Source organism: Zalophus californianus, chromosome 4 (assembly GCF_009762305.2).
Source record: "Zalophus californianus isolate mZalCal1 chromosome 4, mZalCal1.pri.v2, whole genome shotgun sequence".
Taxonomy (NCBI): Eukaryota; Metazoa; Chordata; class Mammalia; order Carnivora; family Otariidae; genus Zalophus; species Zalophus californianus.
The window spans coordinates 86,811,750-86,838,318 of NC_045598.1; the positions used below are offsets into that span (position 1 = coordinate 86,811,750).

Here is a 26,569-nt window from a genome sequence, read left to right on the forward strand (position 1 = left end):
TCTAAGCTTTGTTGTCAAAGTTGAATCAAATAATGAAATCTTAGTTCTAATGCAGAGATTTACCAAATTTTTGTTTTAATAAAATTTCTTGTCATTTCTAAAGGCTACTTGGTTTCAAGTATCTCTACCTCATACAATGGTTTTTAGTTAATTGCTCTGTAATACAGTTCAGCAATATTTTTCAACAATAAGATGATGAAATATTAAGTCATCTTTATAACAATAAAAAAAACCCATACCGGTAACATTAACATGGTACCAGGAGGACCAGGTAGACCATCAGCCCCTGGTAAACCAGGACGTCCTGGGGGACCCTAGGAAAGTAAATCATCAAAATTAATAAATAAAGAGTCAAATTTATTAGAAATAGAATAACATGTAATAACATTAGTCTACATTAACTAATTTGCATTTGTTCTCCCCTCCTTGGTTAATCTCCTTTTAGTAAGTACCTAGAAAGAGATTTTGTTTTTGTTTTTAGGTAGGCTCCATGCTTAGCATGGAGCCCGATGTGGGGCTTGAACTCATGACCCTGAGATCAAGACCTGAGCTGAGATCAAGAGTTGGAAGCTTAACCGACGGAGCCACCCAGGTGCCCTGAAAGGGTTCTTTTTCATTGCACTAGTTTTACAGGATTTTAATAAAGCAAAAAGTTATTGGCTACTCAGGGATGGAAGAAAAACAGGGAAAGAGATTTTACAAGAAGAGCTTGGACTGACTTAACACAAATGGTCTATTTTACCATGTGATCCAGGACATGCTCTTCAAATTAGAATTCAGGCTTATTAACTCAGTCTATCAGAATCCAACTAAATACTCATCAGAATCCATGGAAAACGTGTCTCAGCTGAGACTAAAGAACTGAATCTAATGTAGCAGGTTCACCTCAACGTGGACATTTGTTGAAAATAAAAGTTTTCTTATTAATTATAACATAGATAAGTGCATATTCTTCATCCTCACTTCTAAAATTATAGTTAGAGAAGTTCACCAAAATGTTAGACATTGAGTTCATAGACTTCTCCCCGCCTTCCAGTGAGAAGGATAACATGTGAAACTGGTAGAAAATATTGTAATTATTTTAATCTATGTTATATTCTTTTGTTATAAAGAATCACTTCACTTACCCTCTCTCCAGGGTCACCAGGGGGTCCAGTGGGGCCCTGTAGACCAGGGGGACCCATAAGACCCTACAGAGAAATAAACCATGATCTGAGTCAGATCTTATTATCATTCAGGCAAATTCATCCTACCAAAATCAAAGAAGAGCAAATTTTATATTTCATAAATATACACTTATCTCCCAAACAATTGCCCTATTTATCTTCCTATGAAAAGACAACATATAGGAACCACTCTGTAGCTAGCTCAGTGCTTCCTCTATGAAGCTGCTCTCAGGGTGGAGGCAGACATTCCAAGGAAAAGTAGGAAAGGAGAACACGCCAAAATAAAGTCCCTGAAGCAGAAGTTGGTTCCCAGTTCTTAATGAAGAAATGGTATACTCAGACAATTAGACCTCAAAAATGTGATAGCAAAATTGAAATGTAGAAATCATTTAGCTTGGAGGCATTTTTACATTTTCTTTTATGGATAAAAAGTATTTAAAGTTATCAGCATAACATATTTATTTCAGATGACAAGAATTTAATTAATTCCACAAAAGACAGCAATTTCTTACAAAGTCTGATCAGTACAACTACCTGCGAATAAAGACACACTAAGCGACATCCGCCACACTAGGAAGTCACAACGGAAACTGATAATCACTCCATTCAGAAGCACAGATAAGGCAGCTACTGTCTACTTAGAATTCTCAACTCCATCTATTGAGATATAGCTATACTTCTTTAATAAAAACAAAGATGACTTTTTTCACTATCATAACTTTCAGATAGAAAGTTGAAAATGAGGTTAGAGGATGCAGAGGTATTTAAGCAAAAAAAAAAAGAAAAGAAAGAAAATTAAACAAAATTTAATTCCACTGCTCAAAAGAATAACATTTGGAAAGCCAAATCAGACAGCATTCAAGGCCACCAGGCCCTCTGAAAAAAACTGTTTGCCTCTATCATTCAATACTCAAATTAGTATAAAATATATAAATTCAATAATGTAATAGAAATTCTATGTCTGATTATTTAAAAAAATCAAGACAAAAATAATCTTGACACAGTTACATACCGCAGGTCCTGCTGGTCCGGGTGGTCCTTCAATAAGCATCCCCTATAATAAAAGACAAGACTGAGAATCACTACTAATGAAGTGTAACCCCTAACCTCTCATCTAAGCAGCTCTAACAAAGCACCACATCATGGCATTTCAAAAAGTAAATTCTCTATTTCTACCATATAAAACCAATTACGAACAGTTTTGCATGAGGAAGGGAGAGAGTTTAAAATGATAAGAAAACATAGTCTCCATCCTCGGAGAACCAGTGAACTAATTAGAAAAGAAATAAATATTCAGAAAAGTAATATTAAAAAGAGAACATGCTACATGCTCCTGAGAAGGACAAAGCATTTTTCTCTAGCACCTGGAATAATGCCTGGCACAAAGCCAGAATTTAATAAATATTTACTGCGTGAAAGAAAGAATGGAAGTTAAGTGGCACCTAAGCCCTTTAATTCAGGGAAAGGAGAAAAAAGTCCAAGCAAAAGAACTGGGGATAAATACGAGATAAGCTCTTCAGAAGACAAGACGATAGAGTACTGTTTCAGGATAAGAAACTCATTCCACAAAGTTTATGATTCTACTGCCAGAAACTGGTTTATCATTTAAAAAGCTGGTTGTAAATTTTCAAAATAAGGGCATATTCATTCTGAAAAAAATATTTTAAAATTCTTTGGTGAATATGTGGCACAATTTCTCAGATTTTGGAATAATACAGTAGATAGCCAGCGATGTTCTTATAGACATATCTTTTTAACCTTTAACTCTCCCCCCACCCAGTTTTTCAGTTTTTATGTCCTTGCAACTTCTGAAATGATTTTCATGATCTTGAGGCAAACAGTTAAGCATATTACTTTTAGTTCTAATGCAATGGTTTTCCCAAGTTGGTGATTAGGGAGAACAATAGTAAAATTTCTTTCCAGTAAGAATTTGCTTTCTACCAATATCTTGAGTAGTAATAACATTAATACAAATTTTAAAAATCACTTTTGGAGTGAATTCGACCATTTCTTCAATGGGAGAAAAGGAAGTGAATTTTAAAAAGGAATATTTTCATATCATAACATGATATTATCTGGATATGAAACAAGAAAGTATCTAGGTCAAATAATATATTTCTAATAATGTCAAGTCAGAGAAATTGAAAGGAGTTAGAAAAGCTAACATCTGGTTATGTCCCAACCACCAACATTCGAACCTCAGCAAGTTACTTAACCTCTCTAGGTCTCAGATTCCTTTGTTGTAAAACGAGGGAATTAGACTAAACAAACTTCATCCACTTTCAAATTCCAAAATTCATGTCTCTATATTTTTTGGTTGCTTGAAATTTCACTTGCCAGAAATAGTCTCACTAACCCACTTATTTGTGGCACATTTTAGACATTTGGACATTAGAATTTTTAATGGCAATATACAAGCATATATGATAATGTAAGGTGATGATGGCTCACAATATAAATTAATTAACTGTACCAACCTTTACAATGTATTCACACCAATACTTACAGGTTCAACTACTGCTGGTTCTCCTTTCTGCCCTTTTTCTCCATATCCACCATGGCCATTTATCTGTTGAGTGAAAAATTCAAGCAGCCTGTCTTTAAGTAGATAAGGGCATTTAAGTATTTTTTTTTAAAGAAAATTTAATCATCTATGTGCATTTAAAAACAACCTATTAGAATGTGTTTTTTAAAATAGAAACTTATTGCATGTTTAGATACTGAAATTATAAAAAGGAAAGCATAATGAGCATTAATACAATTCTTGAATGAGATGAAACAATTGTTTCTTAAAGACATATTACAGAAAGATAAAGGCATCTGTAGACTTCAATTATTATTCCAAGGCATTAAGCAAAAAGTGTCATCAAATTAAGTTTAATGAAATAAAGGTGGGGGGTGAGGGGTGGGAGAAATAGGTGAAAGGGGTCAAAAGGTGAAAAAAAATAACAAATATGGTACCGTAGTGAGCATCACCAGAACATTTTTTTTTTCAAAATTAAAAAAATAAAATAGTCTAGAAATCAGAAATAAGACTGACTACCCAGGGGCACCTGGGTGGCTCAGTTGTTAAGCGTCTGCCTTCAGCTCAGGTCATGGTCCCAGGTTCCTGGGATTGAGCCCCACGTCAGGCTCCCTGCTCAGTGGGGAGTCTGCTTCTTCTCCCACTCCCCCTGCTTATGTACCCTCTCTTGCTGTGTCTCTCGGTGTCAAATAAATAAATAAAATCTTAAAAAAAAAAAAAGACTGACTACCCAGAATAATAACAATTTTAATCTTGGATACAATTCTATTCAAGACTATACTTTCAAATGAAGACTCCCATACTGTAGGCAGAGCTACAACTGCTGAAGATTCCCATGAGGAAGAATCTATCAGGATGTCCTAGTAGTGATAAATATTCACAGTTTACATAGGACACAACTTGTATTTTACACCTAAAAAGACATCAAGGTAAATGTGAAAATGCTCCAAAAATAAGACACACAATGACACAGAGCGTAATACTGACTTACGCTTGTTTCTGTGATATCTGTTTCTGCTGGCACACCTGGACCAAATTCTTCATTAGTGGGACTTGTTGGTTTATCTTCATATTCTTTATATTCATAAAAATCATATTCGCCTAAATCTCCATCTACCAGAAGGTCAGGGTCCCTGCCGTCTATTCCTTTGTTTTCATATAGTGTATCCTCGGAATTTTTCCTCTGGGAATCATAATCCTCTCCAGTTAGATATTCTTCAGTAAATACTTCTTCAACTGGATTTGGCTATTAATTTAAGTTGCAAGGAGTTGAAGAACATGAAGTTTACTGTTAGTAAAGCAAGGTAAGCATTTGCAATTACAGTTTGATGGAATGTGACGGGAAGCAATTTAAACACTACTCAAGCAAGCCTGAAGGCCGAGAAAGAGAGCCTTTCAGTATCATTGAAAGAAATATTTTTGTACATTGGTATGTACAAGGAAATATTGCTTTCAAAGTACTTTTCCCAGTAAACTGCAAGTATTCACATGGATTCAGCATGTGTATTTGCTTGTTCCATTGGAAAAATAAAAACTTGTTAGTCAACTTTATATTTATAGTATGAGACTTGGACAATGAGGTTTATTTGCCTCACTGGGAAACATGTTATACAAATTTTCCTACAGCTAAATGACTCAGGTATTCGTCATACCCGGCATGATAAGTATTTCACAAAGTTAAACTGAATTGTATACTCATTTTTTCATGATAGGAATGTATGCATAACATGACACTCAGGAAGATTGTTTGATTTATACCTGTATGTGCTTAAACATTTTCATAGAAAAGAATGAAAAAGGGTAAGATATATTAATTTAATCATAAATATCATACTCCTAACAAGTTTGAAAATGTAAATAGCTATTAAAATCCACCAAGATTACATTTTCTCAAGAAGTTTGCTGTCATGAAAATGCATGATTATTGGTCAGATGAAATAAATTCTAATTGTATCATCTCATGATACAATTTTCACTTTAGAGGAGTCTCCTCCTCACAGAAAACTCATGTTGCGAATACCTTTCATCACAACATGTTGAGAAGCTTGCTCAATCCCAGGAGCAATCAAGAAAATGATAGCAGTCAATTCAGTTCAATCAATTTGCGTTTGCATGAAGCAAAGAGTCATGCAAAACTTGAATTGACTGATTTTAAATGACCTGTTTCTAGTAACAGTGAACCAACGCTATTGTTCCTCTTACCTCAGTAAAGGGATAAAAAGACGGAACTTTTCACAAGTTATAGAGTCTTCCACAGTGAGGTGTATTAAGAAATATTACACACTTAAAAACTTTGGACTGTGATTTAAGAGTGTCAATGAGCTTACCTCATTTGGTCCAGATACGTGCCTAGGAGCTTCAGTCTGGTAACTTTCCTCTGTTCCATAGCTGTATTCTTGAAAATCATCAACGATATTTGCCTAGTGATGAAGTAAAAAAAAAGCAATTATAAAAATGTAAGGTAATCCCAAATTTAGGGAAATCATGATTTAATTTAATTGGGTTATCGGATTAGCCAAATGAGCATTTATCTAGTTGGGTTAGGACAATGACTCATCATCAGAGATCTTCCAGCTTATCTAGGACAGATCTTGATTGCTTTTTCTTTGCTACCTTTACCCCTAGTTTGGCTTTTGCTGCTGCTTGGGAACTTTTCTTCTTCTTGGATGCAAATTTTTCAGATTTAGGGGGTGTAAACTTTTTGGACTTTTCCTTTGAGTTAGTGGCCACTGTCCTCGTCTTCTTTTTGAAATTGGATTTCTTTTTCTGTAAAACGTGGTGAAAGATGGAATGGGAAACATAAATAAAGTGAAAAGGGAAATGAAGAGCATGGACAAAAGGAAGGACAAGCAAAGCAAAATGAGCATCATTCCTTCAGGACAGCTACTGTCAAATAAAAACCACAGTTATTGGTTCATAGAAATCAGGTGAATGAAAGGCTTATGATGAGTTTGAGGAACAGGGGACATAAGAAACCACGGAATGACAAACAGCAGGACACCATACACAAAGGCGCTACTTTGTTTTTTTACCTCAGTTTGTGCTATTGTCTCCTCAGTTACAGTGGGTGTTTCTGTTACAAATTCAGCCTCCTTATACTCTGCTTCCCCATACTCATAGTCATATTCCATTATATCCTCAGGTGCATACTACATCGCAAAGGAAAAAATATCAGGCGATTTTGTTAGTTGCAGGTAATACTAACAACAAAGTGGTAATTGTCTTAACTTTTACTTATGGTAAAGGTTAAGAGGCAAGGGAATGCTGTTATTTGAATGTTATTTTGTATTACAAGAAGTAGTATACTGTCCTATACAGAGTATAATAACATAGGAGTGAAAAGGAAGTTTTCTAAGAGCAGAATCATGGTTAGGATTGTGAGGAAACTAAAAATTTTGAATATTAATTCAAACTTAATGAATATTCAAAACTTTTAGTTAATGGCTTATTTCCAACACAGCAATTATGTACTTGGCCACAGTTGTTAACTACTCATGTTAATTTTTATTTGTAAAAATTGTTACACAAGGATTTGTTAAAATTCTCTAAGAATTTTACTGTAATGTCAATGGGTACTTTTTTTCATTAAAGCAATACATGCTTAAAATTGAAAATATGGACAGTAGTCTTTCCAAGTATGAAAGAATGTTCATGTAGTGAGACAGAAAGGAAATGCAAGGAACATAAGGTGAGTCTAAACAGAACACTGGAACTAATGAAAAGATAAAATCTAAAATTTATTCAGAAATCTCTTTTGCTATAAACTTAAGATCAAAATGAGCACAGAACACTTGTGAGACAGTAAAAGATTCAAAATTAGATCTGTTTCTAGTTAATACATTATTTCTGCTTTTAAAGATACTGTTTTTTTCCTCTATCAAAAAAGCATAGCACTTAGACCTCGTAAACTATTTAAACCGAACTCACATTGGAAAATAATGTTTTATACTAGATTCTTCTGTATTAAAATAACTTAGTTGGAAAGAGGTATGTTTCTTAATAGAGGGATGAACAAGACAATCATACATATTGAGTGATAAGGAAAATAATGTATTGATCTTCAAAGCCAACTATCTCAAAACTTTACTTTGTAAACAAGAATATAGTTATTGTGAAACCTATATTAATCCTTGGTTTAATCAAAATAACTGTAAATACACTAAGGTCATATACACATAAAATATTAAGCAGCAAACTCAACAAGCTGAATCATGTATATATATATATATATATATATATATATATATATATATATGCGCTAAAGGCAACCTATTTAGAATTCCCTCAACATTATATTTGGTAAAATTCCCATTATACTCCAACTGGACTTCTTGGCATTTTAAAATGGCCACAAAAGCCTTTTTGATCTGCCAGAAAAATAACTGTTGACCATATGTCTTTTAGAAAATTGTGATCACTGTGCCCTCTAATGAGCTCTATTAACTACAGCAATGCAAATGAGTGCAAATTTCACAGACCTATAATGAGACATGTCCAAAACTGATCTCCTGGCAACATTATACATCTGGCCTTTGATGAAATACCCTCACTAGAGTGAACTTTCTAGATGGTTCGGCTGAAGGTCATATTGAAATATAAACATAGTCATGTCTTTCATTTTCTTTATGATTGTCAAAACTCTTCTTTGATTAAATTAATTGAAATGGATTCATAATTTTATCTACTCAGTAATAGTTTCATTTTCAATGAATATACATACAAAGTACTTCAACAAAGCTTTATTCTAAGTGAATTTGTACAAAATTTGGTAAAATAGCAAAATGCATGTATAGAATACTGAACACTTGTTTCTTCGTGTCTCTGCAATCAAGATATAATGCCAACTACTTCTAGGAAAGTTAATATAACATTATTAATAACATCATTAAATAAATAAAATGATTAAATATTGAATTAAGATACATATTAAAAAGACATTAATGGAGATTGAATATTGTATAATATATAATTTTTCTGTGTTATGGTCAATCATGTTGCAATAAGAAATATTAAATGTATATAGCTACTAGCTGCTAGTTTCAAGTAAAACATAAAAACGAAAAGATTTGACAGTCTATCTATGCTGTAGAGTTTTAAAATTAGGCAGACTTTTCAAAATCAGGTGCATCTATAATGAGTTTTAAAAACGTAAGACAATAAACAAAGACACAAAGGGCTGATTTTTCAAATGCACAGTTTAATGCATCTTAAATGAAGCATGGTACTCAGAAATATATCAATATATACCAACTTCATGTCATTTTTTTTTCCTTGTAGGAGGAAACATCTAACCTCCATAAGTTTCTCCTCTTTTTAAGTTCTTTCCAAATGAAGACCAACCAGACTAGTTGTGATTATAGAATACTAGAGGAAATAATATTCTTACCTCCTTAGACACGAAAGCACATCTTTTTCTTAGAGTCTTTCAGGAGTCAGTGAAGAATCACTGTTTCTGTTCTTATCTCTCTTTTTTAAAAGATTTATTTATTTATTTTAGAGAAGGGTAAAGGTGTAGAGAGAGGGAGAGATCTCAAGCAAACTCCCCACTGACCATGGAAAGCAAGGTGGAGCTTGATCTCATGACCCTAAGATCATGACCTGAGCCAAAACCATGAGTCAGACCCTCAACAACTTGTTTATCTAAACAACATCCCCTTGGTGGTGGTATTGAGTCTACTGGGCACTAGTGTACATGAAGCTTTATAACCTATTTTTGGAGATGATCCTCTTTACTTACTATGGAGTTTTGGGCTGCCTTGAAAACAGAGAGAACTAGTTGTAATCAGTGAGATGAATATATGCAAAAAGACATGCAGTGATGGAATGATTTCAGTTTTGATATGTAACCTAGCATTAATTACAGTATGTGAGGAGAAAGGGACTTCTAGCAATGTCATAATCTGTTCTTATTCAATTTGTTAGAAAAATAGTGGCACCAGTAAATATCTGTGCATCTACGAGAACTAGAATATATGATAAATACTAAGTGCAAAAAAAGATTAAGGTAATACATTTAGGGAAGTCAGTTGGTTTTTAAATTTCTCTATAAAATACTATCTTGCCTTGCTTCATTTTCCTTGTTCATTCTTTATAAAAAAGAATGGCAATTGCTTACCATGTATAAGATACTATAGTTTGCATAATACATTAAGAATACATAATACATTAAGAATTACCATGTGTAGATTTCACATTTAATTTCATAAAATAGAATAATCTAACTTGAGAAAATCCCCAAACATCATAATTTTAATATTAGTTACTCTTCTATATAAATGGTATTGTGTAGGTTCAAATGGAATTAAAGTTTGATGATATTACTACCATGTTTAATTCTATCTACATTATGCATTTCACTGTATGATGATGTGATACTGTGGCAAACACATGAAAATACTGAACCTTAAGAATGACTTAGAAGATGTTATTTAGAGGGTATGAGCTAGCCAAAATTACAAGTTGTAAAAAGCACACTTGAGTTAACTGATAAAATAAATTGACATAGCTATTAATCCAAATTAGAATAACGAATATGCAATGTCACAAATTTATTAATGGAAAATAAGCACTATAAAGTTCAACATGTATGGGCAATGCTCTATACTGCACTTTATGTTCTTTACTCACTGGCAAATAACATTGCTTCCTATGTTGTACAGGAAGAACATCTGTAGATCAATTATTAAAATGCATATTTGAAATATAATTACATATTAATGGCCATATGTCAAAACTAATATAAGGGCTGTTCACTAATTTGGTTAACCAGTTTATTTCATAAGCGTATAGAATGGCTATATGATTGAAGTATCAACGTAATTTACAATTTGAAAAAAAATGTGAGTCGATTCTTCAAAAAAACTTTTCATTGTAATACATTCAATATAGAAACCAGTAAGAAATGCTGTACTTATTATAGCATCACCCAACTGGATTTCCATGCAGCTTTTATTATAACAATACACTGTTTTCCTCCTCAAACTCTCCTAGTAAAAACAAGTTTGACTTCTTAACAGAATGTTAAGTATACATTATCAACAACTAAAGTAGAAAAGGGCAAATTTACTTTTAAATTTTACTTTTTTTATCCAGATAAAAATCGATAAAAACCATTTTGCTTTAAAATAACTCAGTTTAACTTACATGATAGCATTAAAATATAGTAATAAAACACCTCAAGGTGATATATTAAGAAAGCATACCTTCATTCTTCCAAAAATCAGAGCCATATCTGTTGCTAAAAAGAACAAAACTTATCTTTCTTAAAATAAGAGCAAAATAAATCTCAGCAATCTCGAACATGTATAACATGTATAAATGTAAATTTTAATACTGAATCATCATATAATCTCTAAGGTATAAAAGCACTAAACCTGATGGCATTTTACCTATCCTCTTGGAATTCACACAAAAAAACTGTTTAAATAAATCCTGAGGGAATAAAAAGAATGAAGCACTGGAAAACTGTGAAAAAAGCAAACACAACTACCCAAGCAATTTCTTTTTTCTCTCATATTTGCTTTTCTGTCAGCTTCTTAAGACTTTATCCTGTTTTAAAAAAAACATTAATATTAAGTCATGGAAAAGATCAGTTCAACAGAATTCACTATCATACTTTAAAAAGAAAAGTGATGTCAAAAAAATATATCTCAAGCAGTGAAATGGCAAAATCCTAACTGAACTCACATGCAGAAACAAGAAGTTAAAATAAAAGATAAGATCCTAACCTCTTCTGAGTAGTCAAGCTCAAAAGATGGCACCAAATAGTACACTTAGAAAGTAAGAAGAATGCTATTTGAGCTATTTTCCCAAACATAAAGGCAGCTTTGATATTTTCAAACGTCCAAACCCCTCTTCTAAAACTTAACACACTTTGAGAAAAAAGAATCTAAAACTGTTTTGCTGCCAACTAAAGGCTAAATTCCTTCCAGTTTGCTTGCTTTTTAATTTCCAGAAGATCCACATTAAAGGATCTTACCAAAAAATCTGGATAAAGGTACACTGTATTGCATTTTTTTGTTTTTTGGGGATATTCAGTTCTGCCAAGCTTGCTATGGCTATGTGAACTTATTTTTTGGTCTGAAAGAGAATAGGGTCAAATTTCATTATGGTAAATTTTTTTGCAAAAATGGCCTGGAAGAATGGTTTTACACCTGAATTTCAAATAAAGTGACATAATATGAGTCAAAATACATGAATAGTTTTAGTTACTGCATTCAGATAATACTGCTTTCCATTTCATTACTCTTTATGTCAAATTTTGTGGAAGGAAAAGAAAGCATATATATCAACATAGCATAGCCCAATAAGAAACAGAAAAAAAAAAATTCTCTCTAAATACTCAACACAACCTGAAACTTTAAAATAGCTCTAATGTCACTTTCTCATCTGCCTGAATTGCCAAAAGCAAGTACACCAGAGGATATATCACCCTTATCTTGAGGCTGTGTTAATTATTTAACTGCCAAGGGCAGAAATATAGCTTTTAGATATTTATGTAGCAGAAATATAGCTTTTAGATGATTATCTTTTTCTCACCTCCTCCAAAATGAAATATGCTTATATGTACAGTATACAAGTGAGGTATCTCTATTTATAAGAAGTTTAAGTAACAGAGTACTTAAGAGAAAAAACACCCCAAATCATCTTTAAATCACTCTTCCTAGAAATGTTAAAACACTCTTAAATACAAAGTATACCTTAATTAAAATCGAATAATAAAGCCTCAGAACTACAGGAGTAGGTCTGTACCATTGAAATGAGAAAACAGCCCTCATATTATGGTCCTCACCTCATCAATCTGCGGTTCCTGAGCCTGAGCAGCCTTGGGCACTGAAGAGTCACAGTCTGGGCTGTAATGCTCACAGTAGTCATACGCGGCTTTGGGGTCACCTATGATCAACAGCTGCTGGATGTCCCCCTGCCCAGAAAGAAACATGGATGTACTCAGCATATTTGGATACACATATATTCAGAGCAAGATTTACCCAAGACAATGTGTAGTTTATTTTTAAATACCCGAAGAAGAACTATCATTTACATTCAATGTTAAAAACAGTCTTATAGAACAAAACAAACAAGGAAAGGGAAAAGAGAGAGACAGAGAAACTCAGAAACAGACTCTTAACTATAAAGAATAAACTGATGGTTACCAGAGGGGAAGTGGGTGGGGGAAGGGTGAAACAGGTGATGGGGGTAACAGGGTGATAGGTATTGAAGAAGGCATGTGCTGTGATGAGCACTGGGTGTTGTACTTAACTAACGAATCATTGAACACTGCATCAAGGACTAATTATGTACTATACAGTGGCTAACGGAACATAATTAAAAAAAAAGAAGAAAAAAGGGATTAAAGAGCGAACTTGTCGTGATGAGCACAGAGTAATGTACAGAATTGTTGAAGCACTATATTGTACACTAATGTAATACCGTATGTTAACTATACTGGAAATAAAAGACTTAAATAAAAAATAGTCTTAAATGATTAAAAAAAAAACCTCACACCTGTTTTACAAATCAGCTGTAAATATTAAGCTATTATTCTATTATTCTGTGGTTCAGAGAATCTTTACTATATGCATCCACTTGTTAAAACTTGATTTTACTGCATTCACAGTTCACACTGCATAAAATAAGACAAATAAAATACAAGTAATAAGCTGATAAAAAAGTAAATAAAAATTTAAAACTGTAGATATATAAAGATAGTAATATATTTTCAATATAAAGTAAAGAGTTCAATCAAATTAAACGGAATTATTATTGTTAGGCAAATTTATATGAGAGTCTACTACTGTGTTCTGGTAAAGGAGTCAGTATCAAAAGGAATTCCTACTTACAAAGATGAGTAAGAAATGCAGAGACCAGAAAAAAAAAAATGCGGAGACCAGAAAAATTCAAATTATGAATAAGAAATTTGGGATATTTTTATTAAGAAATAATGGAACATTGAAGCATACATTAAAACTCACTTATTTTGAATTCTGCATAATTTTAATTAAAAAACATTACAAATAATTAGTAATAGAGTTATCTAAAGAGTTTAATTTCAGGAGATTCCGAAACTGGTTCTGAAAACTTACAGAAAAATTGTAATATCCTGCTCCTGAAGCAATCTGAATATTTCCACAGGGTCTAATTCAACACAAAACTAGTTTCATATAAATCCATGAGTCATGGCCATATTAATTTAGAATTATACTCAGGCCCAGAAGAATTTTTAAGTTAATATCCATTTGACTTGATGATTCAAGTCCTTGTAAGTTTGAGCACATAAGTCTGATTCACAGAACTCCTGATTCCATTTTGAATAATTTCAAAGTTATTCCAGCTTTTCTGCATTTTGTTAACAGGAGTTATACAGCCTATATAGCCTAATGAAAATATAGTTATTAAATTTAAAAAATCTCTCACAATGAATCTTAGGAGAGAATTCCTAGCACTTCTGTACAACAGTTGTTTAGTCATTTCATTCTATCATTCATTCAAACAGTGCTTTAACAAACCATAAGAGACTCTTAACTATAGAGAACAAACTGAGGGTCGCTGGAAGGAGGTGGGCGGGGGTGGTCTATATGGGTGATGCGTATTAAGAAGGGCACTTGTGTGGAGCACTGGATGTTCTTTGTAAGTGATGAATCACTAAATTCTACTCCTGAAACCAATATTATGTTAACTAACTAGAATTTAAATAAAATTTGAAATTTTAAATAAAAAATTGAAAAAAACCCAGCCTTTTAAAGTACATATAGCATGTTAATATGGTCAGGTAACACCCAAATAAAAAAACATCTACTTTATTTCCCAGTAAAACATAAAAGAAAACAGAATCAGCAAATATCCATCTGAAAACTATAATGTTTATAATACTCATACTATTGTTAGTGTTTCAACCTCAAAATTCTTTATTTCCACGTCATAAGGCAATATAATCAATCAAATTAGATAATTTCAGAGATTTTTTTCAAGATTCTTTTTTGTAAATAGATAGGAAAGTCTCTAACATTTCTTTTATGTCCTGATTTTAAATATGCTCACAGGAAACTAATATAAGTTCTTAAAATTTATTGATAGCATTTCTTAAACATTAGCTGATCAATTTGGAACATTGAGTAGCCACAACTGAATTATATACAAATAATTATAGAGTTACATAAATGAATAATAATAAGTAACAAACAGAATTTTGAATACACAGTTTTTCATTCTGCTGTTAAAAAATAATAATAATGAGGCATCATTGAGTACGTCTTGAGTGCTGGCATCACTGAGAGTTTCAGTTAGAAATCCTGACTCTTGAATTTTCTCCCAACTTTGCCATTAACTATGTGGAATTGTGCAAGTCACCTCATTCATCATTTGTAAAATGAGCACATGTAGAGAAAGTACCTAAGGTCCTCTCCAGAACTCCAGAATTCCATATTTAAGTATAAGAAATATAATGAACCAAGTGAAGCTGTTGCTAAAACAGAAAAAAAAAAGTTGCCTATCTTATAAGCTTATGGTATTTTTTAAATAGTATATTTTTGAGAAGAATTCTGGTTTTCTAAGTTCTTACTTGACTTCATTAAATGGAAACCTGCCAAGCTTTCTACTATAAATTCTTATTTCAGGTGTTTAACATTTAGCCATAAAATACACTACTGGAAAGAAACTGAAAAATTCAGTTAAAAAGCTACAGTATAATTTTCCCCAGAAGGTGTTTTACAGTTTTAGGTTAATCATAGGACATGTTGTGAGAGTCTATAGATAAACAAAAGCACCCTGACAGGTTGAATAAACTGTAAATATTTAGATTCAATAGTCATAAAAATCTCCACAGCTGGAAAAGGGTGAAGTTACCATATAATATTGGCATCTGCTGCATGCAAACCATGAAAAAGACATCCGCCTCCTCTAATGATCTACAAAGCCAAACTTAGAGTTGATGCAATTACCTTGCTATCTACATCTGTATCAACTAGGTCTCTGCAGTAGTATTTGCACAGAGACAGGATGAGACTAAGGTGGAAAGCAAAGCAAATGTAAAAAAACCAAATGGCACCCATCTCCAAAGGTGAGGTTCTTCTAAATGTCACATAGAGTGCCAAAAGATCTTGCCAGTTAATAAGTAATAGCATATCTTCCTTTTACAACTAAAATATAATGCACAAATTTTAATAATTTTTGTTGGTTTGTTTTCCATTTTTGTTTGTGTTTGTGTGTGTGTGTGTGTGTGTGTGTGTGTGTGTGTGTGTGTGTATCTATAAAGCCTTAGCTATTTCTAATTTTGGTGCAATGAATAAACTACATCACGCTCTATGAAATACATAAGTTAATACACATTTAGCTTTTTTCCCCACGTATAAGCAATCAAATTTATTTTAAAAATGTGGTATAAGAGATTGGTCTAATGTTTTAAGGTCAAATGTCAATGTGTCAATGTTAAGTGTCTGAATTTTCAAATTCAACTCCTCATCCGATGTGAAGCCAACCAGTGTTTGGTGGAAGTCAGTTCCCAGGCTAAGGATCCACTGAATTGAACATCACAGCAGCTGATTCCTGAGAATACACAATGGAAAACCAGGTTCTGATCAGCTGTCATGTTCAATTCAATGTGACCTGTGAATGGATTATATGTTTAGAACAAAATAAAATCACAACAGCAAGGAAATTAAGCTATAACCAAAACAGCAAATGGAGAGGCTGGATCAATGTTCAACTATCACTGTTCAAATAAAGAACTCATTTTTAAGCAGTTTATCTATAAATAATCTCTCTTGAATGTCAATCTAGCAACTAGTATCTGTATAATACCATGAAGCTTTTATTTTTTTTATTTTTCTAAAGATTTTTTTATTTGAGAGAGAAAGAGAGCACACAGAGGGAGAGGGAGAAGCAGACTCCTTGCTGAGCAGGGACCCCGACAGGGGGCTCGACACCAGGACCCTGGGATCATGACCTTAGCCGAAGGCAGACACTTAACCAACTGAGTCACCCAGGTGCCCCACCATGAAGCTTTTAATTCCACTTGTAATCTTGGAAGGCTCAAAATTTTAATATTAAAACGTGGATGTTGCTTATATTCTAAGGGAATAACTTACTTTTGATACTATCAGGAAAAATAGACTTCAAGTATCTATTGATGATGCACCTCACTGAATTTCATAAATTTCTAAAATTAAAAATTTCGTCTCCCCTAATACTAAAGTAAATCACACAGATGCAGTTGTGTTATAAAATCAACTAAACTCCATATTTCCCATAGCACATTCTTGTCTCCATTAACTTGCAACAAGGAGATATTTCAATGGGAATGAATGTTTTTATGAAATGCTTCTTGGAAAATCTTAATGATATGTTATGAGCAAATAGAAGTTAGCTTGATGATGAAGATGCAGAGAGAAATAGCACTAAATAGAAAAAGCCTCTTAACCAAAGCTTTGGAGGTGTGAAACCGCATTACAAAGTCAGAGAAGTAACCATAGTACCCCATAGTTGGAAGGAAGGCCCTATGTGATGATAATGAGTAGTGAGGGTTGAGAGTGGAAAGAGGGAAAGGAGGAACAATTTAAGAAAACCTTGTGTGAACTGAATTCTAGAAGTTATGGAGTGTCATTCAAGGATTTTGAACAATGGAACAAATTGATCGATGCTGTTTTTTAATGAAATCATTGACGACATAGGGAAGGATGATTTGGAAGCAGCCAGTTTGGAAGCATGGGAATCTCTTAGGAATCCATGTAGTTAAGTGCTGAGAAATTAAACTAAGCCGAGGCATGAATGGACAAAGGAGACATAGAGTTGACATATTAGGGAAAAATATCTGCAAGGTTCAGAAACCCAATGTTGATAATGGGGTGGGTTGAGAAAGGCAGGAAAGATGGAGAAAAGTGCATTGGAGGAGAATGGAAAGCAATTCTTTAGTTTCTGGAGTGAGCAACAGCCGGATGGCAAAATCATTTACTCAGTTAAGAAATTTAATCAAAGGAAATATTTGGGGATGAACCTCTTAAGTCTATAAAATGGAATGATAATTAATGATTGTTTCCAGAATAAGTTCAGTTTTTCTTCTAAGGAAATTGCCTTCATTTACTTTTGAATTATGTCCCTCTACCTGCAGATTGTAAGGTTTATCACTGAAGCCAAACCGAGCTATAGGAATCAGTAAGAATCAGGGAAAATTTCCCTTTATCTGACAGTCCATACTTCTCTTTCTGTAGCAGTTTATACCCATTTTCTCATTGCTAATCAAGGATGCAATGAACTTGCCAAACTTAGTGTTTTGGGCTCAACTGTGTGTCCCCCAACCAAACCAGATTTATATAATATTTTATATAAGTTTTATATAAGTCTTAACCTCATAGTGTAAACTTATTTGGAAATAGAACCTATAAAGAGATAATTAAGGTAAAATGAAGTCATTAGGGTGGGTCCCCATTCAATACGACTGGTTTCTTTATAAGGAGATTAGGACACAGACACAACCCCAAAAAAACTGCATGAAGACACAAGGAGAAGAGAGTCACCTACAAGCTAGGGAGAGAGGCCTCAGAAGACTCAATCCTGCTGACATTTGGATCTCAGATATTGAGCATCCAGAACTGCAAAAAAGTTTAAGGTTCTGTTGTTTCAGACAGTCAGTCCGTGATATTTTGTTATGGCAGCCCTAGAATACTAATACAGACTGAGTTAATACTAGTTTGCTTTTATGTATACCCTGTAAGTGTTGTCTTTATGACAGAATAAAGAACACTTTTAAAAAAGTAGTTTTGTTTATTTATAACTAAGGTAGTATCTGACTATGTCCAGGAACTGGTAATAAGTTGATGCTGTAGAAATATTGGCTGATTTAATGTGGCAAATAGCTAGAACTCAGGGTAATCCTAGATTATCATACCTAACAGTATCACCATGTGTAACTATCCCTCAGTCCATTGGAGAAAATATAAAGTGAGGATGATAAAAAAGTATAGTCCAAGTATAAAGAAAGAAGTTGAAGGGAGAAATTTTTAAGTAAACTTATCAGAGGTTTAAAGAAAATTCATCAAATTAAATTATGCCAGAGTTCATACTGAGTTTAAGTATCCATTTATTGGACTCCGTCAAAAAGCATTTTAATTATTAAGTAAAAAGGTAAATAAGTAATCTACAGATTTAATGAAATTCCTATCAAAATATCAATGACATTATGGAACCACAAAAGACCCCAAATGGAACAGATCAATGGAACAGAATAGACAGCCCTGAAATAAACCCATGCTTGTACAGTTAATTAATCTATAACAGAGAAGGCAAGAATATACAATGGGGAAAAGACAGTCTCTTCGATAAATGCTGGGAAAACTTCATCGCTACATGCAGAAGAATGAAACTGGGCCACTTTCTTACTCTGTATACAAAAGTGAACCCAGAATGGATTAAAGACTTAAATGTAAGGCCTAAAACCACAAAACTAGAAGAAAAAATAAGCAGTAAACTCTCTGACACTGGCCTTAGCAATATTTTGGGGGGATCTGTCTCCTCCGGCATGGAGAACAGAAGGGAAAAAACAAATGAGACTACATCAAACTGAAAAGCTTTTGCACAGTGAGGGAGACAACAAAACATGATGGACTCTGAGAAACAAACTGAGGGTTCTAGAGGGGAGGGGGGTGAGGGGATGGGTTAGCCTGGTGATGGGTATTAAAGAGGGCACGTTCTGCATGGAGCACTGGGTGTTATACGCAAACAATGAATCATGGAACATTACATCAAAACAAATGATGTAATATATGGTGATTAACATAACAATAAAAAATTAAAAAAAAAGGCAAGCTACTGAATAGAAGCAAATATTTGCAAATGATGTATCTGATAGAGATTAACATCCAAAATAGATACAGAACTCACACAATTGAATATCAAAAAACAATCGGATTAAAAATGAGCAGAGGAATAGACATTTTTCCAAAGAAGCCACACAGATGGTCAACCGATACATGAAAGATGTTCATCATCACTCATCACTAGGGAAATGCAAATCAAAGCCATAGTGAGATGTTATCTCATACCAGTCAGAATGGCTTTAAAAGTATCGAAAAACAAAACAAAACAAAAAAACAAGAAATAACAAGTATTAGTGAAGGCATGGAACAAAGAGAACCCTCATGCACTGTTGGTGGGAATGTAAATTGGTGTAACCACTAGGAAAAACACCAGGGAGCTTCCTTAAAAAATTAAAACTAGAACTATCATATGATCTTGCAATATTTTGATCTTGCAATATTGCAATATTGCAATAATATCACTTGTCATTTATCCAGAGAAAAGAAAAACGCTAATATACACAAAGAAGATATGGTGTGTGTGTGTGTGTGTGTGTGTGTGTGCATATGTGTGTGATGGAATATTACTCAGCCATAAAAAAGAATGAAATCTTGCCATTGGCAATAACATGGATAGACCTAGAGTGTATTGGGCTAAGTGAAACAAGTCAGGCAGAGAAACACAAATACCTTATGATTTATTTGCATGTGGAATATAAAAAGCAAATCAAATGAACAAACACAACAAAACAGAAGCAGACTTACAGATACAGAGAACAAATTGATGTTCGCCTAGGGGTGGAGGGAGAAAGGCAATTGATGAAATAGGAGAAGCGGATTAAGAGGCACAATCTTCCACTTATAAAATAAATAGGCATGGGGATGTAATGTACAGCGTAAAGAATACAGTAAATGATATTGTAAAAACCTATGTATGGCGACAAATGGTAACTAGGCTTATTGTAGGAATGATTTCATAATGTATATAAATATCAAACACTGTTGCACACTGAAACTAATGTAATATTATATGTCAATTATACTTCAATAAAAAAGCAATTCCTTGTTGTACCTCTAACATCATATTAATGAAATTATATTCGAGTTCAACTTCATGTCAACAATGGAAAAAAAGAACAGAAAATGTATTCGCAACAGAATTATATATGTGTATATTTGTATTTACATCAAAATTATATATCTTTTGTAGTTTACATTTGTTTCACCACAACTTAATTCCTCTCCCAAAATAAATGTATCTGATACTTTATACAAGGATCTATTTTCTTAAAAATATAATTGAAAATAATATTTAAAAATCTAAAAACAGGATTTTAAAATAAAATGGAAATCATCTTCAGACTTATTTTTAAAAATAATTTAAAAATAATTTAAGAAAAAATCATCTGAATGAAAAAAACAGCAGCATCATTTAATATTTTTAACTTGTATTTTAACACACTTAAAGGACAAGTTCATATAACTAATGTCAGCATAAAGGTCAAATATGGCCTTTGCATGTAGGTATGATTTTCATTGCCTGTCTCACAAAGTTAACAGCAGAATTTGACATTTACTTTATATCTCATAGCTTTTGACTTGGCAATAAATTTTGGACTTATTTTTAAAGTAATTATCATCTCTTGAATATGAAAAAACATGATAGACTATTTTCATCATTCCATAAAGAGTTTAACAGTTGAACTGGCACATCTACTCCTCTAAGCAAATAAGCCTGATATTTGGAAATGATTTATTTTTACATAACAATTTAGCATCTCCTTTTTCTATTGCCTATTTTTAAGGCTAGAGAAAATATCTCTCAGCAGATGAAGCAAAATCACTGGTTGTAGCCTCTCTATACATTCATTATTTTCGTTCTATATACAGTGGTACTGTCCAGAAAAAAAAAGAACTTTAAAGAATATTTCCTTATGTTTACTATGTTCCACTCCTCTACCATGTAACAACGAATGATACATTTCCTTTAGTGCACTGAAGTTTTATGACATCAAAACTGGCCATTTTAATAAGATATATAAGCCTAAGAGGATTTTAAAATTATGCATATAAATATATAAAACAATTAACATAACTTTTACTCTTTTTTAATTTTGGAAAAAAAGATTTTTTCCATGTCAGTGTGAAAACTTCTTAGCTCATGACAGAATACAGCCAATATGTACATATATCTATTGAACAGTGAAAAACAGGGGGCATGCACACAAAGCTGAAAGACAGAATTCCTTATTGAAATGGGAATATGAGGAAAGAACTATATTTTTCTTGAGTGCAAAAGCAAACCTGCTATGCAACATTCCTAATTTTAGGAGGTACTGTATACCTCACAATTTTGGGACAAGTTACATTTTTTCCCCAAGACAAAATATTTTTCTCTTTTATATATTAGTATATGTGATAATTTTTGTTAATAGTCACAGATACATTATTAGCCAGAAAATAATTGCTTTTCTCCTACAACTTTTCATTGTAACTGACACAGGAATTTAACAGCCAGATAACTTTGAGAATCTTTTTCCTTGGCTGTTTACCAATCATTCATCTATGTAGTCAGCAAATATTAAAGCAAAGTAATAGGTTAGTTCTCTGGATAAAAGGAAGAGGAATAAAGAGGGAAAACAGACTCGGAGTCTATTCTCAGATAGCTTATAGTTTCGTAAAGAAGATTAATAATACACAAAACATCACATATAAGAAACATATTTCTTTAGTACCTACTATACTTCACTTATGAGGAAGAAAGAAAGTGGACAGCCAGGGGGTGGGGAGAGTGGGACAACTTCCATATGGGAAAATTAGAGGAATGATCCAGAAAGGCTTGGCATAAATGACACAATTAATGATAAAGTATCCAGTTTTTCTTTTAAATATAGAAGTGATAGATACTCTCTGTTGGCCCCCCAAATTCTAATTACTTACACTTCTCTTTCCTACTCTGTGCCCCAAAAATCTGACCCTTAGAGCCCACCTCATCAGACTCTCTTGCAGGTTCCAATTCAGACAATGGGAAGTTACTACCAAGAGTTCGGAAGGTGGGGAGAGAAGGAGGTCAGGTCGTTTTCCTCACACTTCCCAGGATTATCACAGCCGTCTGGCCCCCTTACCACTACTGCCATTTCTGGAAAACACTTCCACATGGCCCCAGCTTTCAATGAACTCTATACCACTGTTTCTGCCCTTCCCTCCTTAGCCCTAGGGAAATAATGCTCATCACCAGGTTCCCCAGCCTTCCTGTTCACTCCTCAGTAGACATTGTTTTTTGCTGGAACACAGGGTGGACTCACAGAGAATGTGAGAAGTTAGAGAAAGACCATATACTCAAAGACCTTGAAACAGTAATTGGCATCTTCCCTTTTCGTATGCACTAAGTTTAAGGATTCAATCAAGACAAAAGGTGCAGTTTATCGTCTAGGCTCCTCCACTTAATCAGCCAATCTATATTGTTCAATTAAAGCCACTGGAATATAAACTTCATAAGAGCAAGAACTCGTCTGTTTTGTTCTCTAAGATTTTCATATTTCCTGGAATAAGCCTACACATCCTGGATACACAATAGTTTGTTCAATAAATGGATCTCTGGGATATTAATTTGTTCATCATTACAAGACTTGAGTTCAACACCTGTAAATTGAGAATACCGTTATTTGTCCTGTATTTCCTAGAGATTCTTTAAAAAATAATATGTATTTAAACAGTTTTTAAAATGTAACATGTTCACAAATATAAGGTATAATTATTATAGTATTTGAAGGCAATTAAAGGAGAACACATCTTTGAATGGCAAACTTCTAGACAACGTGTCTGTCGACACTATAAAATCTTTTTTTTTTTAAAGATTTTTTTTTTATTTATTTATTTGAGAGAGAGAGAATGAGAGATAGAGAGCACGAGAGGGGAGAGGGTCAGAGGGAGAAGCAGACTCCCTGCTGAGCAGGGAGCCCAATGCGGGACTCGATCCCGGGGCTCCAGGATCATGACCTGAGCCGAAGGCAGTCGCTTAACCAACTGAGCCACCCAGGCGCCCCTCAACACTATAAAATCTAAGAAATGTTGCTGAAGAGTCCATTTGTAATTGTTCCAATAATAAATTCCAAAAAAAGGTTGAGTTTCAGGAGCCTTAAAGTCACTATTCTATAAGAAAAACCCATCAGGAAAAAACATAATAGAAGAAAAAGAAAAATACATTTAGCTAAGCAGTTTCCAGCAAGTGCCACTGTAAAAGCAATAGCTTAACAAAACTAAACAATGTTTCCATAAGATACACCCTGGACACTAAAACTTCTGTTCACATTTGATATTAGAGCTTTATTGTAAAGTATGAGCTGTCTTTGTAGAGGTTTTTGATTGTATATCCAGGAACAAAACTGACATTTAACCTTAAAAATAGCATAGAATTCTCAATAAGTAACTACCATTATCAGAAGATTAATTGAAAAACTAAGCTTCTGGTCTACTCAGACTTCCGAATCTGCCAAAGCATTAACTCTCATCATAGTTTTTTTTTTTTTTTCAAATATGCCATATGGTTAATGATTCTTGCTCAACTATTTTGTGTGGAAAAGGAAAGCTGCGAAAATGCTTAGAATTTTAGTGTAATTGAAAATGAATCAGAGATCGAATCTGAGCTATAATTCAAAGGAAAGAATGAGGGAAACCACATAATCATAGACAGAACTGCTACCCACACGAGACTTTTCATTTCTCGGTGTCCCAAAATCGGCTTAAGAAATCAGTTTTTAAGAAAATGAATAGTGTTCTTATCTTATTCGAATGTAGCACTATTTGAATGTACTAGCTAATTACCTAGTAATACAGAAAATGCCTAAAATTGATTGAAGCACTAAAATAAAAAGTGCATATTTATCTTATACTTTCTAACAAGGTTTCTTACTAAACAGTAACTACCAACGTAGCTCTATTCAACACAAAATAATGAATAAAAAGATAAAATGGTTAGAAAAAAATGAAACAAACCTTTCCTCCTGTTTCTTTGTTTGATATAGATGATCTATATTCCTTGAATTAATGTATTAATTCATTAATACATTAATGTATTAATGTATTATTGTATGTAATGTATAATGTATTAATGTATCATTAATTAATACATTCATTAATGTATTAATGAAGTATTTTATTTCATTCATTAAAAAAATATTAAGTTTCAGGTATTACTATAAACCCTATGGATATAGCACAGAGCGCCTGCCCTTTTGGAGCTTATGTTCCAGAGGAGAAGAGAAAATAAACAAAACATAGTACATCAGAAAGTGATTAAGTGCCATAGAGAGTATAAAGAAGGATAAGGAAGATGTGTCAGAAGGTAGGATGCTATATTACAAAGTGTGATCCCGAAAGGTTTCATTGATAAATAGATATTGAGACAGAGACACGTGAGGAACTGAAGAAATAAAATATGCCGATCTGTAGGGGACAGCCTTCCAGGCAGGAAGACTAATGGATGTCCAGGACCCAAGGCTGGAGCAGGCTTGATGTGTTCAAAGAAAGGATGCCTTGTTGACCAAAGAGAGAAAAGGGGAGAGGAATCATTGATGAGGTCCGAGAAAAAAGAGCAGATGGTGGGACTGGATCTCATACGAGCCTGTAGAATACTGAAAGAACTTCAACTTGTACTATAAATGATATGAAAAGTCACTGTATGATTATAAACAGAAAAGTGACATTCCTCATTCACGCATCCATTATTTCAACCAAGTGCTATCTGACAGAAATAGGTTTGCTCTTCTGTGTTTATTTCTTTTAAAGATTTTAAGATTTTATTTTATTTGTCAGAGAGAGAGAGAGAAAGAGAGAGAGCAGGGGGAGCGGCAGGCAGAGGGAGAAGCAGGCTCTCTGCTGAGCAAGGAGCCCAACGCAGGACTTGATCCCAGGACCCTGGGTTGAAGGCACATACTTAACTGACTGAGCCACCTAGGCATCCCTGTGTTTAAGATTTAGAGAACAGACTAACAGATGGGCAGGACAAATGCAGGGAGATCAATTAAAAGGCTCTTGTAATTATCCAAGGAACAGGTAACACTAATATTTATAAGAGTAGATAATAATTTGCTGACACTGCATACTTGCCACTCTTCTAAGAACTAAGTCTTATTGTAAACAGAAATGAACTAGGTTATGCCTTAAAAAGATCTCATTTCCAAAAAGCTTACATAAAACATAATTTAATAGTCTATCACATTCTTATATTCCTTTGAGCAAATAATTTTACATTAACTGTGTGTTTATTCTAAAGCTCGAGAAATATAGAAATATGGTGAGATAAGAATATTTTGTCCATAGGATAACCCATAAATATGGCCATTTAGCCAATTTAAAGTTTTGTTTAAAGCACATAATTCATAAATCACAAAAAAAGAAAATTAAAGACTTTTAAACTTAGCCAAGTTTCCAAACAGCTCATGTTACTGCCTATGCAAAGCTTAGAGTATTAAGTTCCTCTCCCCCTTAACTCCACATAACCCATCAGTCCCCAAGTCCTATCAGTTCTACCTCACATTAACAACCTGAAGCAAGACCCTTCTTTCTGTTTCTTCTGTCACAACTTTGTCTTTACTCTAATACCTTTCATTCGAACTAATGTTTCAACATATCAGGGTTTGGTTTTTTTCTCTCTACCACCATCTGATTCTACACTAACTCCTTCACTGCCACACACACACACACACACACACACACACACACACACACACACACACACACACATGAGTTTTTAAAAAACAAATCTGAATTCCTCTACTTAAAGAGATATTTCATGATCTATGGTTTAAAATTCAACCCCTCAGCATGGTGTAAAATGTTGCCCACAAACAGGCCCTAACACATTCAACCAGGTCATGTCCCAAATGCCCCCAAACCCATCACATTTCTTAGATCTCCTGTGCTCATTCCAAACTTTCATCTTTTGCTCATGTTCCCTCATCTTTAAATATCTCTTTATTTTTCAACATTTTGAATATAGTTGTTATTCCCTCACTTGAACATTTCTATATCTTTATTATGGACTCAATCATGTCTTACTACAACTATTTATTTATGTCTCTATATCGATTATT

At 33.5% G+C, this 26,569-nt stretch overlaps 1 protein-coding gene across 5 annotated transcripts in view; it reads right to left on the reverse strand.

The window, feature by feature from the left end:
* The window catches only part of COL11A1 (collagen type XI alpha 1 chain), a 195,981-nt gene that overhangs the window by 120,830 nt on the left and 48,582 nt on the right, over window positions 1–26,569 (reverse strand). For 4 of the 5 annotated variants that reach the window (XM_027571515.2, XM_027571497.2, XM_027571506.2 and 1 more), the window contains 8 exons: window positions 12,482–12,610; window positions 6,723–6,839; window positions 6,018–6,110; window positions 4,682–4,936; window positions 3,673–3,735; window positions 2,179–2,220; window positions 1,128–1,190; window positions 240–314 (listed from right to left, as the gene is read on the reverse strand). In XM_027571515.2, coding sequence (XP_027427316.1) covers window positions 240–314; window positions 1,128–1,190; window positions 2,179–2,220; window positions 3,673–3,735; window positions 4,682–4,936; window positions 6,018–6,110; window positions 6,723–6,839; window positions 12,482–12,610 — 837 coding nt within the window. Of the gene's footprint in view, window positions 1–239; window positions 315–1,127; window positions 1,191–2,178; window positions 2,221–3,672; window positions 3,736–4,681; window positions 4,937–6,017; window positions 6,111–6,303; window positions 6,457–6,722; window positions 6,840–12,481; window positions 12,611–26,569 lie in introns of all 5 variants that reach the window. The other variant, XM_027571529.2, reaches the window with a different exon arrangement.